Genomic DNA, 15,758 nt, shown 5'->3' on the forward strand with positions numbered 1-15,758 from the left:
TTCTATTTTTAACTAGCTGAATCTGCAACCTCTATTAACATCAATGTCTGGTAAAATACTAAGAGATTTATAGCCATGAGTTACATTATTGATACTAAATCTCTACTTGTTAGAGAAAAGGTTAAAAACACCAAGGAAAATCCAATGCAAAAAGTTAAATTAATTACTCACTAAAATTTAAAGAAAGTCAATGTATACTTGAAGAGTCTAACCATGTTTAGTCTTAAAGGAAGATTCTGAGCATGTAAATGTTAGGTAAAGGTAAAGGGACCCCTGACCATTAGGTCCAGTCGTGACTGACTCTGGGGTTGCGGCGCTCATCTCGTGTTATTGGCCGAGGGAGCTGGCGTACAGCTTCCAGGTCATGTGGCCAGCATGACAAAGCCACTTCTGGCGAACCAGAGCAGCACACGGAAAAGCCATTTACCTTCCCGCTGTAGTGGTACCTATTTATCTACTTGCACTTTGACGTGCTTTCGAACTGCTAGGTTGGCAGGAATGCAGGTGTACTTAAACATAGCTAAAGTAAAATACTTGTAATGAGTGACGTAAACAAGTTATTTATTTAGTTATCTAACCAAATTCATTCTCAGATTAAGTATCAGTTGCATTCATGTAGTAAAAATGCTTAGCATTATTTGTTCTTAGCACTAAATAATTTTTTCTTTGCTCCAAGCTCTGGAGGGTAGAACTTGAACCAATGGCTTCAAGTTACAAGAAAGGAGATTGACTAAACATCAGGAAGAACTTTCTGACGGAAAAAGCTGTTCTACAGTGGAATAGGCTCCCTTGAGAGGTTGTGGACTTTCCTTCATTGCAGGTTTTTAAGCAGTCGTTGGGTGGCCATCTGTCATGGATGCTTTAGCTAAGATTCCTGCATTGCAGGGGGTTGGACTAGATGACACTTGGGGTGCTTTCCAACTCTATGATTCTATGCCTAACATAATAACTTGATACACTCAAATTATGCCATAATTGTAATGGTAACCTAGAAAGTATTGTTATGGATGCAAGGAGACCATTCCTTGGCTAATAACTGTCCAGTATGATTGGTTTACTTTGATCAATGGCAGGAAATGTTCTCATAATAGGTGAGGATCTCCTTCCAGTTTGTGGATTGCAAGACAAATCATAATATGGGAGGGGGCAGAGAAACAGTATGGAGTACGGTAAGTTTGATATTACTGAAAAGACCAAAGAATATGTTCTACACGGGGCTGCCTTTGAAGGCAGTATGAAAATTCCCAACAGCTACAAAATGCTACTGCTAGGTCACGGGAAGGTGGGGGACAGAGCAATCGGGGCAGAAGACTGATTCTCTATCAGTAGCAGTACTTATCACTGCATTTCAAAGTGTTGATTTTAAATTGTAAAGTCCTAAATGACTTATGAATACGTTATTTGAAGGACCACCTGAACTCATCATAATCTGTCTCAAAGTCCCCAGTTATGTACTCAATCCAATTTATGGGCGAGACACATTTTTGTTGTGGTTCCTAAAATTTGAAACTCCCAAATTTGGCATATATACACATGGCACCCAGGTGGTGCAGTGGACCCAGGTGGTGCAGTGGTTAAACCACTGAGCCTAGGGCTTGCTGATCAGAAGGTCGGCGGTTCGAATCCCTGTGATGGGGTGAGCTCCTGTTGCTTGGTCCCAGCTCCTGCCAACCTAGCAGTTCGAAAGCACGTCAAAATGCAAGTAGATAAATAGGAACTGCTACAGCGGGAAGGTAAACGGCGTTTCCATGTGCTGCTCTGGTTTGCCAGAAGCGGCTTTGTCATGCTGGCCACATGACCTGGAAGCTATACGCCGGCTCCCTCGGCCAATAATGCGAGATGAGCGCGCAACCCCAGAGTCGGTCACGACTGGACCTAATGGTCAGGGGTCCCTTTACCTTTACCTTTACACATGGCATATATACACTATGGATTTTTAAACAGGCTTTAAAAATCCTTTTTCTAACTGCTTTTTTGTTGGAGGCTTTTTCTACAGAGATACGTTGCAAAATATAGCTCTGTCTGTTTTTATTAAGTGTCTTTAACTCTTTTAACTGGTCTTTTTAATAGCTGTTAATGCGGCTGCCTTTGTTGATTTTGATTATTTCTTGTGCTTTTAACATAATGTGAGCTGCTTAAGGGTCGGCTATGTCCAAAAAGGCAACATATAATTTTATAGAGTAAATAAATGCCCTTGTAAAAAAAATGGGGTGCAGAAGAACCTGTACAAGTCGTGTCTTGACCTCTTCCCCAGGGAAGGCTAGCAGAGCAGGCATATATTTTGGGAAACTACCTATAATACAACAGCAAATCAGATCCAGATAAGAGCCAATTCTGATTTCCATCCATTACAGCAGCTATTTCAAACACCAGAAACTGTAAGGTGGCAGGAAGGCAGATTCTGTCCTCCTTTGGGCAGACAAGTATGGGCAACAAGGAAGATCGCTCAATAGCGCTCTAGCAGCTCTCATTTCTGACATGGAAATAAGGGCTCTTCAGCTCAAAAACGCACATGATTTTAACTGCACCTACTTCCATGTATTGAGATCAATGAAACAGTTAAGCTAATGACAAAAGTCATTTACCCAACAGGAGAGAATGTGATAGCTCATTCAGGCATTTGTTAACTGAACAGTTTGCATTTCTACTCACATTCACCAGTTTAAACCTGAGACGGACCATGACAAACAGGAGGGTTGGGGGAGAGATGAAAGAAATCAGATTCAGGGATCGTTTTGAATGGAAGGCTTGTTACTGTGCTGGGAAAGGCAAGTGTAGTATGTTTGTGTTGCTGCTGGGGGAGTGTTTATTCTGTTAATTAATTAATTAATTAATTATAATAATTTTATTATATGTAAGTTGCCCATCTGACCGGGTTACCCCAGCCGCACGGGGCAGCCAAGGAAATTAGTCTGTAAGTTGGATAAAGGAACAGTTGCTTATATATTTTCTTTAACTGATAAGATTAATGCAGTATCACTGCCAGTCACACAATAAAGACATGCCTGTTAAAGGATGTTCATATATTTAAAACAACATACCACTCAATAACAGTTACATACACGGTGCCAAAAAAAATCACCAAGGATGGGACCTGGATCTGCATAAGAATTGCATAAGCTAATACAGTGGTACCTCGGGTTACAAATGCTTCAGGTTACAAACAGACTGTGCTAACCCAGAAATAGTACCTCAGGTTAAGAACTTTGCTTCATGATGAGAACAGAAATCGTGCTCCGTTGGCGCGGCAGCAGCAGGAGGCCCCATTAGCTAAAGTGGTGCTTCAGGTTAAGAACAGTTTCAGGTTAAGAAAGGAACCACGATTAGGGTTTTTTAAATGATTCTTTATCTTTAAACTGGGCTTAGACAAAACAGCCCTTCAGATACACTGTCCTCTGTAAATAAGGCACATGACAACCCTGATAAGTACATATTGATGGGAATATAGGGATACAAATACCTTCTTACTTACTTCATCAAACCTTTGTTAGGCATTACAAATATTGTATAGGCAATCATAAAACATCCATATATAAAATTTTAAAATATATACAAATAAACAGTCATGTAAAAATATGTAATAACAAGGATTTTCATTGGAGTTTATTTCCTCTAAATAGTGCCATTCACCACTCTGAGAGATACTATTGATAAAAACTCAGCCACCCTTGCAGTTACTTCCGGGTTAATGTCAGACAGATAGAATCTGATATTTTCATTGTGCCATAATGTTAGACTACCTAAAAAAGGAGATAGCCCGTATTTTGTGTATCTGGTTGTACAATGGACAGTAGAAAAGAGTAGGTATGTTCTATTGTGTCTGGCACATTCAAAAAAACATCTGCAATGTCTACCGTTTCTGCCCCCCTCCCAACCATGAATATATGTTACGGTACCTTCCAAATTAGAATAATACTTTGTTCATTTGATGAAAGCTGACTGTAGCTGTCCACAAAAGTTCTGTCACAATACATTAGTCAACCACAATTCAGGGCATGTCTTTCCGAGCAGTAATTAAACTATCAGTACATTCAACAGCCATGGCAGGGTCACACATTCACATCAGTGTAAAGGAGCCTCTGGTCCATCCCATTGCAATTTTATCTGACACCAGAGTTACGTGAGCACAGACATATTTTAAATAAGCAGGTATCTTTATTAAGAATAGTTGACTTAGGCAAGAAAAGAGGTAATTCTAAATCGATTTGCAAATCGATTAGTCACTTCTCTGCATAGGAGTTTAAAATTTCCTGGTTATTCTAAATGTCTTTGAATCTCAAATTTTGTAACAATTACTACCCAACGCTATGTCTAACATAACAAAACAACCAGATAGCTTTGCACAAAAATGTCAAAGACTGAACCTCTTGCATTGCATGACCTCTTGCTCCCACTGTTTACATTTTATACCCATGTTTCTTTATGTGTATATATAAATAAATAAGGTTCACACATTTACCATCTGCAGTAATTGATAACAGGGTAAAAAATAAATAAAGGAGAATGTTCTGTGTTGCCAGGGATATTTGTGTGTGTGTGTGTGTGTGTGTGTGTGTGTGTGTGTGTGTGTCTGCATTTATTCAAATCTGCATAAATTTAATTGATTTTAGTTTGTGTTAAAATAGGGCGATTTTTTAAAGGCGAATGCTGTGATTTGCCAGCAAGACTCAGAATGCTCAGTTTATGATCCATGTGGGATAGCTAGGTTGGTAGAGCCTGAGACTCTTAATCTCAGGATCATGAGTTGAAGCCCCATGTTGGGCAATAAGATTCCTGCATTGCAGAGGGTGGACTAGATGGTCCTTGAGGTCCCTTCCAACTCTACTAATCTATGATTCTCTGTTGTCTATAATTTTATTTGGGTCTGTGTCAACTTCATGTTAAGTTGTTTTACTTTTATAGTCTTGCTTTGTCGTAGTCAGGCATTCTAAAAAAATGTTTAGGGGTACTCTCATTCTGCACCACGAAAATCACCATTTTATAGTTCAAATCAGGGGAAATAAATACAGTAAATGGACAAAAGTACAAAAATTAACAAAATGTTTAGGAGTATGCATACCCCTGTGTACCCCCAGAAAAAAGCACTGGTCACAGGTATCTGAATCATATATAAATAAGCAAACACAAACAAGTCTGGTGGTGTATTTAAAACTGCTAGATTTATAGTGGCATAATGTTTCATGGGCCAGAGTCTGTCATCAGATGTAACAGAGTCTGTCATCAGATGTAACTCCTCTGGAAATAGACTACTAGGTTACTCCTGGCTTATTAAAGCCTCTGCCACAATAAATCTGTCTTCAAGGCTATGTCTGTTTTCTTGAAAGAGACATGTAGTGCAGTACTACATATACATCGTCAGAAATAAGTCCTACTATATCAATACCACCAAGTTCACCCATTGATTGGTGCACTGAAAACCAATGGCTTTAAACCTAGGCAATGTAAACATCCATGTTCTTTTAATTACTGACATTAAATGTCAACTTTGATTGTTACTATACAAACCCGGAGGAGGGTTTATGCTCAGTTAATTACTGGATTTGGGAAGTTCCATTCTAATTGTTGAATGATGCCACATATAAAAATCTCAAAACTAAACATAATAGGACACTTTCAGTTTAATGTACTATCACAAAGTTCAGCCACTAGTGCTTTTTAACGCTGCTTTGAAAACATGCCATCACCTTTTTTTCTGGCAAAGCAGTAAAAGAAGGTTTTGTAATCTGCTTGTAAAAGGCAGTTAATAGTAGAAAATTATAACCAATTGTGCCTGAAAAATATACCACACCAAGGCAGGAGAGCAAGTACTCTCAGGTGCTGTTATCATATAAGATAACAGCTGGAAAGTAGTTATGATACTCAGGATAACACTTCATGTATTTGATGGAGCGGACTGTAGTAAATTTGTTACTCTTGGCAGTGCCACGGGGCTGATTGTTGTTTTCGCTGCAGGAGACCAATGCAGCTACTTCCTCTGGAAATTGTATCTGATGAAGTGGACTCTAATCCACAAAAGCTTATACCATCATGAACCTGTTAGTCTTCAGCCTGGTTCGTTCATCAAAATAAAGCCAAACTATGGCTTTCCTGGACGATGTGAACAGGCTGGCTCCTGATGAGTTTAAACAGGATTTTCTCCTCCAGACCCTGGCATAGCTGCTGCACTGCCCTGCCATTTCATCTCAGGCCTGTGACACAACACAGCAGCTAAGTCAAGGCTATCCAAGGTTTGTTCTGTTGCTAGATTGTGGTCAAGGAAGACAGACCCTAATCTAACACTCAGATGCCACACTAAGCCACACTTGCAATAAAGGGGGCCAAGGAACAGCAAAGTGGATGTTAGCTCCGGTCCAGGAACCCATACATTTGCATGGTCATAGTTTGGGTTCCCGTGAGTCCATGACATGCAAACTAGGTCAATTAAGATACTGCAAGACTTTGTTATTTTAGGTGCAACCAGCTACTCCTCTGGAAGATGCCCTTCTTGGTGAAGAGACAATTATTCTGTACTAGCGAAATAAAAAAACTTCATCATTAAACAGATGGTCAGTTCCAGACTGTTGCTATTTTCAAGTGGAACTCAGTCGCATCCCAGCAAATCCAGGTTAAGTGCCATTATAGATGACTGGAAGATGTTGCATAACAAAGTCACTACCCTCAAAGATCAGACTTTTTGCAGTGAGGAAAGTGATGGGGAAATCCCACTGGGAAGGGTGGGATAGCACTTGCTTGGGCACATATAATCTCCCTGGAAACAAATCAAGTAGACTGGAAGAATCAATGATGTGGAGAAACCAAACATATACTGCACCCAGGCATACTCTTAGAAGCCACTATGAAATCCCTACAAGTACAGTGGTACCTCGGTTTACAAACACAATTGGTTCCGGAAGTCTGTACTTAACCTGAAGCGAACTTTCCCATTGAAAGTAATGGAAAGTGGATTAATCCGTTCCAGACAGGTCCGCAGAGTACTTAAACTGAAAATACTCAAAACGAGGCGTACTTAAACCAAGGTATGACTGTATTGCAATTGGGGGGTGGAGGTGGCAGTAGCAGGGGATTTCACTACTGATGTTTGAAATATTAGAAGGGGGATATTTGGCTGCCATAACTATCCTCAGTGCAGTGGGAAATCTGACAGCAGCCAAAAATCCCCGCTCCAGTATTTCAAATAACAGCACTTGTCCTTCACAACTTATGCAGAGAAAAGGGGCCCTCAAGGACACTATTGAGGTGAAGTCTAAATCTGCTCTCTGACACTGGGAATAAATTCTGTTCTATCCATGTCCCCACTCATGCAGAATAAATCATACTATTGTCTAACCTTTCAATCTGCATAACCTCACTGTGGGCTCCATTACTTTATCCCACTAGTCTGACAAAAATATTAGCCGCTGGCATTTACATATAGATTTATCAATCACCTCTTCATAGCTGCAGGCACACACACACACACACAACTTTTACCTTACAACAGCTTTGTGAAGTAGGTTAAGCAGAGACAGAACGACTGACTCAGGAAAACCCAGTAAAGCTTCAAAGCAGAGCAGGGATTTGAACCAAGCTCTGTCTCTTCCAAATCCAACACTGTCCACAACACCAGGCTGCTGTGACCACTGCCCAATTTATGATCCCTTCTGCTACTCCATGCCCCAGCAAGCAATATGCTTCAATGAACAAAGAATTTGCCACAAATGTAGAAGACCAATGTTTAAATCCTATTCTGACCGATGCTCTTGGGTGGGTTTTAGCAACTCACAGTCCCACAGTCTAAGATACCTCTGTATAAAATTGTTGACTATAATTATTGAAGGCTGCCTCAAACAACTGCTGCAGAAATTAAAATAAAAAAGCTAAAAATTAAGTTCATGAAAGTTTCTGATCACACTTTCTACGGAACTCTTGCCCCCTAAATTATTGGTTTCTTTGGGGGTTGGGGGTATTACAGAAGGGTGGGAAGAAGGTGAACTAATCTTAGGAGCCCAGTCAAACGGTGCGAACTCAATGGAGCTTGCATCTGAGTATACATGTCAGGTTGCAAATTGTTAGTAGCAACAGTTTTCATCTCTCCCTCTCAGAGCACAGTCCTATGCATGTTTACTTAGAAGCCCCACTGTATTCAATGGAGCTAGGATCCCAGCCTTGGGCATTGCTCACGGATTATTTAGCCGAGGACTCTCCACACACCTTTCCTTGCTTATTCTTTTTTACATACTGTACTGAAAACCTCATGGCTCTTTTACCCGGCTGGCAGACAATAAAATCTCTTGCAGCGTGAACGGGGGGGAAAGTCCCTCCCTCTCCACCAGCTAAGGGCAAGACCCAACTTCCAATCCCAAGTGAGGGCAGCCGGGTGGCTTCAGAGCTTCCCGTGGAGATGAAGGCTCGCCAATCAGGCTCGCCCGCTCCCCGCCAGCGAGGAAGCACGCGACGCATACGCACCGCGGACGCCGGGAAGCGCACGTGAAAGGCAGGGGCTCATGTTGCAACAGAGAGGAGCGCGGGGCGGGTGCCGGAGGGGCTGCAGCCGCTCAGCTTTCCTTCCTCGCCGCGGCTGGGCACCAAAGCGGCGGCAGCCCTGCCTTTACGAGAGTAAGTCCCCCTTGGACTCCGGAGTGAAAACGCACAGGCTTTGTTCCAGCTGCAAAGGCAGCAGGCAGAGGAGGAGAAGGTAGTGAAGCCGAGTGAGCCCAACGGGCAAGAGAAGCTAGTGGGACTTTAGCAAGGCATGCACGGGGCCGCTCTGCGGATAGGGACTTACTCTGGATGAAGCAAGCAGGACTGAGAAGCAAATAAGCGTGACGGTGTAGCTTTTTAGTGTCTGGAGCAGCTGTTTTTGTTTTGTTTTTTGAGGGGTGGGCCCGGAGGGGAGATGGGCGGGTATGAGAGCCCAGAAGCAGCGCGTCCAGGTGCACCAGCTGGTCTCGGTTACCTGCGCTCGAAGTCCTGCTCAAAGGGAGTCAGGTAGGGGTCCTTCTCCAGCAAGCGCTGCAAGTCGGGCACGCAGGGGCTTAGCAAAGCCATCTTTGCATCGGCAGCGGGAGGATCCGACCTCAGTTGCACCAGGATGTCAGGAGATGCGGCGCCCTCTCAGCTCCCTATATACATTTGGGTAAGAGGGGTGGGCTGCAAGGAAAAGCGCCGACCTCTCTCCCACCAACCCACCCCCTTTTCGGGATAGGGCTAGGCCGGGTGCCGCCCAGGCTGGGGGAGGGGAAGGGGGTCACCCAGCTAAGCAAGGGAAGGGCTCCGGGAACAGGCTGTTCCGGCCTTGCTAAGAGACTCGAAACCTGCGGCTGCTTCTGGGTTTGCAGCGTCCTTGCGACTGAGCATGCTCGGGAAACACGAGCAAGCTCAGTTGTGCGTTCTGAAGCTGCTGCCCTCTCTTGGCCCTCTTCACATCCGCCAGGAATTGGTGTTTTGCCTGTTATCCAGTATATCTGTACTGAGCAAAGGTGAGCGCCCAGGAGACAGACCAGGAGAAAAGCCATGCAGGTGATAGGCAGTAGACTAATGAAGAGAGGCAGAAGATACAATCTTAGGCACTTTTACTTGGAATTAATCTCATTGAACTTTTTGGAATATTTTTCATAGTAAACATGCCTACAGTTGGGCATCACCTGGTTTAAGATTTGGTGTGCTGAGTGCAAGTATGAATCACTGGTGGAAATAGGGGTCTTTCTCTGCCAGAGAAGGGAGGGTGCTAGTGGGTTCTTGCTGCTCCTCCCACTTTGGGGGTGGGATGGAGGGTGCCTGCAGAACTCCAGTGCCATCTCGGGTGCCCTCAGCACCCACCAACCCTGCCAGAGAAGTAGCAGCTGCAGTGAGAGCTCACATAAAGTAGCAGAAGAAACCTGAGGTGACGAAACAGGAAGGACTGTGTCTGGTCACTTTCAACAGCTGTTTCCCAATAAAGGCATATCTCCCCACCCCCACCCCCCAAGGTCATCCTGCCCTATCCTTGCACAGTGCATAGGGCAGCTAAAAGATAGAAGTCTGATCTTAATGCTTCTGGGAGGAAGGTGTGGCATCCTTGTTCAAATCTTCCAAGTACACTGGTAAAACAAGTTAATCTTTGTACAGGTCATTCTTTATAAATTGACAAAGTAACAGGTGGAAGGACAGGAGAAGTTTCAGGCTGATGTCAAGCAAGACATACTTGTCAGACTCTGTCAATTTCATTTGCCACAAGAATCCTCATATTGCTAGCAAGGAGTAGAACTGATGTTTTGAATGAGGAACCTATGCCTCTCCAGATGTTGGGGAACTCTAGCTACCTGTGGTTCCATCAGCGATGATGGGAAATGTAGTCCCACATCTGAAGAACCACAGGTTGCCCAAGCCTGGGTGAGAGCTATGGTTTTCAGACATTCTAATCTGGGAAACCCTTCTAAATCAGCTCGTCTGTCAGGGCCAAGAATGAAGGGAAAATCTAATTAGTGCAGTCTCTATTAATCTGTAAGCCTGTGGACAGGAATCATCTCATTTGTTGTATTATTGATTTTATGTATTCACCTGGGAGCTGCTGTTTTTTGTTGTTAAAGAGTGACATAAAAATGCTTTAAATGAAATAAAATAAAAATCAAAGAGCCATTGCAGATTCTGCAAAATAGGTGCTTTTTCCCCATACACCTTCATAGACCTAGAAACAGAATGAAGAAATGTTCAATAATCTTCCTGTCTCTCTCTCTCCCTGTACCCTAGTTTTTTACTTCAAGTTACACAATTCCAGAAAGTCTTGTGTGTGTCCTAACTTGGGCATCGCAAGCAAATAATAGTGTTTTGAAAGCTGAAACATCTTAACTCTGGGAAAACGAAGAAAAGCAAAGAATATCTACTTAACCAACGAGTGTTGCAAAACTTCTGCATCCTGAATGTCAATAATTTTCATAAAAGTTCCATTTTATGTAACATATAATTCTGTGGTAAAATACTTTGCTGTGTTAACTTGTTTTTTTCCAGTATATGTACAGTTATGAATACATTAAAATGCTAAATATATTATTTCACAGCAGAAACAGTTTAAATTACAGGAAGTTTAAACGTTAGGAGGGAGTTGTTAAGCATTCAGCACTGGAGCAAGCTGCCTATAATTGCAGATTCTCTGTGCTTGCAGGTTTTAAAGTAAACTTGGATGACATGTATTGGAAATGCTTAGGCAGAAAATATGTGCCAATTACATTTAAAATAGATTTCATAATGGCATGTACTAAGCAATCATCTGTATGCATTTTCTTAAGTTGTAAAACATGGGAAATTGTGCTCCTTCATTCATATGTATTTGTGAACCCTTTGGCACACGACTGAAAAGGAAAATATAAATTCAGATGGACACCTATTATTAGAAATCACTTTGCAGTCATGCCTCATGGACAGGCAGTGTGGTTAAAAAACTGAGCTGTGGATACCTGGATTCAAATCCCTGCATCAGCAACAAAACTGGTTCTTTTACAGTAAGATTGGCCCAGTTGCACACTTTGGGGCTAACCTACTTCACAGGATTGTTTTGAGGCTAAAATGGGGTGTGTATGTTACTCAGAGCTTCTTTTAGGATGCAAATGAATGAATTTATCTAGAAATTTCCCTTGATTGTCCAAATGTAAGGCTTACATGAGACATTCCTTCATTATTCCAATTTTGAAAAGTTACCCTAAGCAAGTATTTTGTTCCTGCAGCTGTACTGGGTGACATCGGTGAGTTTTCCCTGAGTATGACTATTGTTGGCTATCACCTACTGAACCTAGTAGCTTGCAGAAAATATAAGTTTCAGAAGTTGCAACATGTGTATGATTCAAGAACCTCTATCTTTCACACACATTCTCCCCCACCCCATCTCTCCAGCTTCACGAAAATATTGGGTTAGATATCTTCACATATCTAGAGCTCTCTACATACTGTATAGTGATCCCTGAACAAATGACATCCCCATTCCTACATGAAAAAAAAAATCCCTGCTGAACAGAGAAATTCTGTTCCTTACTTGTTGGAGTAAGGAAAGAGGAGAGCTTAGAATCCGGTGCCTTCCCCCTACAAGAATTTCTTGTGCGAAAGTTATTTCTACATGCATATTAACTCAGGGTGACTATAAGTGCAATTGAATGGCCCATCTTGCATCAAATGTTGTACAAGGCATGGACATCAGTAGTTACCTGGTAGTTGCCAGCTAACCTCTATACCTTGGCCTCTGGCAGTTAAGGAATTTAGATGTTTTGTGACCCATCTGATTTGATAAATTTGTATTCTGTCATATTTTGGAATGGTTTTATATGTGTTAAAGTTGTAGTGATTTTTATCTGCTCTAAATTTGTCTTTTTACTTGTAACCTGCTCTGGGATGTCATGGTGAAGGGCAAGGAATAGATCTAATAAATAAATACAATTTGTTTACATTTATAAATGTTGTTTCGTTCCAGCATGACACTGAATTACAGAGACTAGTTGCGTACTGTGGGAAAATGTGTTTGTTCTGAGAGTGTTGTGATTTTTGTAGTGTATTGGTATCCCAAAATGTGGCGATGTGGGAGTTGGTGGAGGAGGGCTCCAGCTTAGAATCTGAACCAGCTCTGTGCTCTGAAATTTCCTACTCTATGCTACCAATTGGGAATGTGCCTAGCTATAGTCAAGGCAAACATCTTGTCTCTACTTTGCATGTACAATTTGTAGAACTTTTTGGAGGGGACTTGCAAGTATATTTGTTACTCAACTACTGAGAATCAGAAACCTTTTTGAAGCTCTTATTTCAATGCATTCAGAGATCTAAAAGTACTAACTCCGAATCTACCTTGTGCCCGTCCCCTGCTTGCAGTGTGGAGCAAGTGAGCCTATGATGCCCACTCCAAGAGCAAAGAGTCTCTTTTTCTTAATTGAATGGGACTCTACTGTTGTTTGTTTCTGCTGTCAGGTGAACTTCGTTGCCCGCCCACCCACCCTGCCTTCCATGGTAGCTTGTACTTTATCTGTGTCCTTTAATTCAAGACTTCCAATCCTTGCTTGATGGAGAGTCTGCCTGCTGTGGAAGCAGAGAGAGAGAAAGGCTGTTCCTGCAGTTATTCTGTGCTTTGGGGTTGCAGCGTGTGAAGTAGAAGCTTCACATTTTTGTGCTTTTCCCTTTGTCATCCTGAGACAGCTCCAGCAGTTCACAGCATCGTTATCAGCTGTCTTGGTGTAAACAGAGGAGACAAATTTATGAAGCAGCAGCAATTTGTAGATGAGCAACAGGAATATGGCTGAGGGCTTGGACCCCCTGGAGATGTAGGGCTCAAAGTGATCCTTTAGCTGCAACCAATTGACACTGGTGTGACCCAGGTTTGATTAGCAGCCCCTAGTGGCTAATAGTTATCACTTGGTCAATAGCTTAAACAAACACTGCTTTCTGTAGTGAGCTGGTCACTCCCAGGGCCTTGTTGAGACATCAAGTTTCAGAGATGGAATATTGTGTTCATTTGATTTGGTAGTGCAATAATTGCTGTTCTGCATAGTGCTTTGCCAGAGGAACTGCTTTCATGCCTGACCTCTCGACTTCTCTTAATAAAAACTTTTTTTGTACTTCTCTTTATATTCTCACATATATTTCTTCCACTTCATTGACCACTCCATGCAAATCATGAAGTGGCCTCTGGCCCTGACACGTTATGCCAGCTTTAGTTTTGGTCGTTAAGGTTCTTTGTTGTTTTTAGTATTATATTTGATGGTGCAGTGCTGAGAATAGCTTACTAAAGAAGGATATTACTTACAGTGAAAGCTTGTGAATCTGTCAGCACTCGCAGCATGGCACACCTTTTTGCCTTATCCAATTTTTATTTCACCTAGATGGAAATTGAGTTTCTTGGTGATTAAAATTGTAGCTGGTGGAAATATGGAAGGAGAGAACCACATTTCAGCCTGTTATATGGTCTGCTTCAAGGGAGTTGTTCCTTGTAAAAGAACTATATTAGATATTCTGGTCTCTTTTTAAGCAGTTAATTAATTCCTTGCATATTCCAGATGCTTACTTTTAATCTTCCCCTTACTTATATTTCATGCATCATATTTGAGATGGAATCTGTCTTTCATTCTCTTCTACTTACTTTGATACTTTTTTACCTGTAAGAACTCTACTTCTGTATTTGAAAAGGAGAAGGCTACACATATGTTAGTACTGTGGATCAGGTCCTGTGCACAAGGTCATGATTGGTGCTGTCAAATGTAATAACAGTAATCGCCTGTATTGGTGAGGAGGACCCTGAATCTAGTCTTCTTCCTCACTTCCAAACAGGAAATCAGATAATTACAATGCCAACTCTGTGTTCAGGAGGAAGAGAAAGCAGGAGAAATGCTTATGCCACACACTTCTGTGAGGATTGTGCTGCAGCATTGCAGAGAAATAAGACTGTACCATAGAGTACAGGTGGACAACACATGGGCTGCATGAGGGATATTATGAAGCATAAGGCAATGTTGAGATGACTTTGTTGCACCTGGGTGCTGCTTGCTGGCTTCCCACAGGCATGTGAGAACTGAATGCTGAACAAGATGTGCCCCTGGCCTGATCCAGCAGGGCCCTACTTATGCCCTTATGCACACAGCCTTGCAGACTTTCAGTGTGGCCTTACATGGCTAGCCACCTGCCACTGAATTGTCCTTCTGTCACCAAATGTTGCTGCAGGATTATAGTTGCTGCAAGATATTGTGTGTGTATGTGTGGGTGTGCATGTATGAATGGGCTGCCCATGGTTACGTGTCCCTGAGTACCTAGCCACCATCACGTGCCCTTGGTTTGCTGCTCTAGATAATGGCTGCTTGGTGGTAATAATTTTAGATTCTGAATGGATAGTTGGTTCTTCCTTTCTTTATAGGAAGCAGCTAGTTACTTCAAACGAGTATATGCCATCAAATAGACACTGCAACAAAGCTGTGAGGTTATTTTAGGGTTAGGAAGCTTAATTTAATCAAAATTTCATTTGCCTTAAGAACTGCAACATATGTCTGCAAGATCTCCCCACACTTTGATTCCTTTTTGTTTTTGCTCTTGTGGTTCAATGTTTCTGGTGGCCCAGTTGCAGTACATGACCAGCAAAGGAACATGTGTCAATGAGCAACACACAAGTCTTTTTAGCATGTCAATCCCAACTTGCTCCTCGCCTCTCCTACACATGTGCTTCCTCAGCTCAGTACAATTCAGCTTCTGAAGGATAGCATAGTTTTCTACTCAAGTACTCACCTGGGGACAATTGCTACTTGCCCCAGGCAAGGAGATAAGTGGCAAGTTACAAGCTGGACTTCTTTTAGTCCTTGTATGAATACTGCTTTTTCGTGGTGTCTAGTTTCTTGGATCATCTGTCCCTTATACCTTTGGGAGCTGACTTTTGTCAGGCAGTCTTCACTGGCAGTAATAATAAGGATGCTGCAATTTTCAAGATTTTAATACAGATATCACACTGCGTCTTTTGTGTCCCAGAAGCACAGGGACAGTGAGAAAGATTATCAATGTTTTCATCAGGAAGAGAAAGAGTCAGATAGGTGTGTAAGCTCTAGGAAATGTAGAGAATGCATCCTCACCCATGTCCTTCCACCTCTTAACAGCCCAAGCACTGTATAACATTCTTTCACTGGATTCTTCTGTTTCCTTGACTGAAGTGTAAGTTTTTCCATAAGGGCCACTACTCAGATTTGAGAATGCCACCACTCCATTAAATTAGGTGTTACTAATTTCCAATTTTAGGATACCACCATAGAGTCAGCAATTTTTTTAAAAAAAAATATACCAACAAACTCTTT

General features: G+C 42.0%; 1 protein-coding gene and 1 long non-coding RNA gene across 3 annotated transcripts in view; one reads left to right on the top strand and one right to left on the bottom strand.

Annotated features, from left to right (window-relative positions):
• Positions 1 to 10,716, bottom strand: part of GBE1 (1,4-alpha-glucan branching enzyme 1) — a 162,434-nt gene extending 151,718 nt beyond the window's left edge. For both annotated transcript variants that reach the window (XM_035114821.3, XM_035114820.3), the window contains exon 1: positions 8,936 to 10,716. In XM_035114821.3, the coding sequence (XP_034970712.2) occupies positions 8,936 to 9,027 (92 nt within the window). In that variant the 5' untranslated portion in view covers positions 9,028 to 10,716. The remainder of the gene's footprint in view (positions 1 to 8,935) is intronic.
• LOC148685962 (uncharacterized) lies at positions 8,345 to 12,399 on the top strand. Its single transcript, XR_015949623.1, has 2 exons — positions 8,345 to 8,595; positions 10,708 to 12,399. It is a non-coding gene; the product is annotated as an uncharacterized LOC148685962 (long non-coding RNA).
• Positions 12,400 to 15,758: the final 3,359 nt, after the last annotated feature.

Source organism: Zootoca vivipara, chromosome 4 (assembly GCF_965207765.1).
Source record: "Zootoca vivipara chromosome 4, rZooViv2.hap1.1, whole genome shotgun sequence".
Lineage (NCBI taxonomy): Eukaryota > Metazoa > Chordata > Lepidosauria > Squamata > Lacertidae > Zootoca > Zootoca vivipara.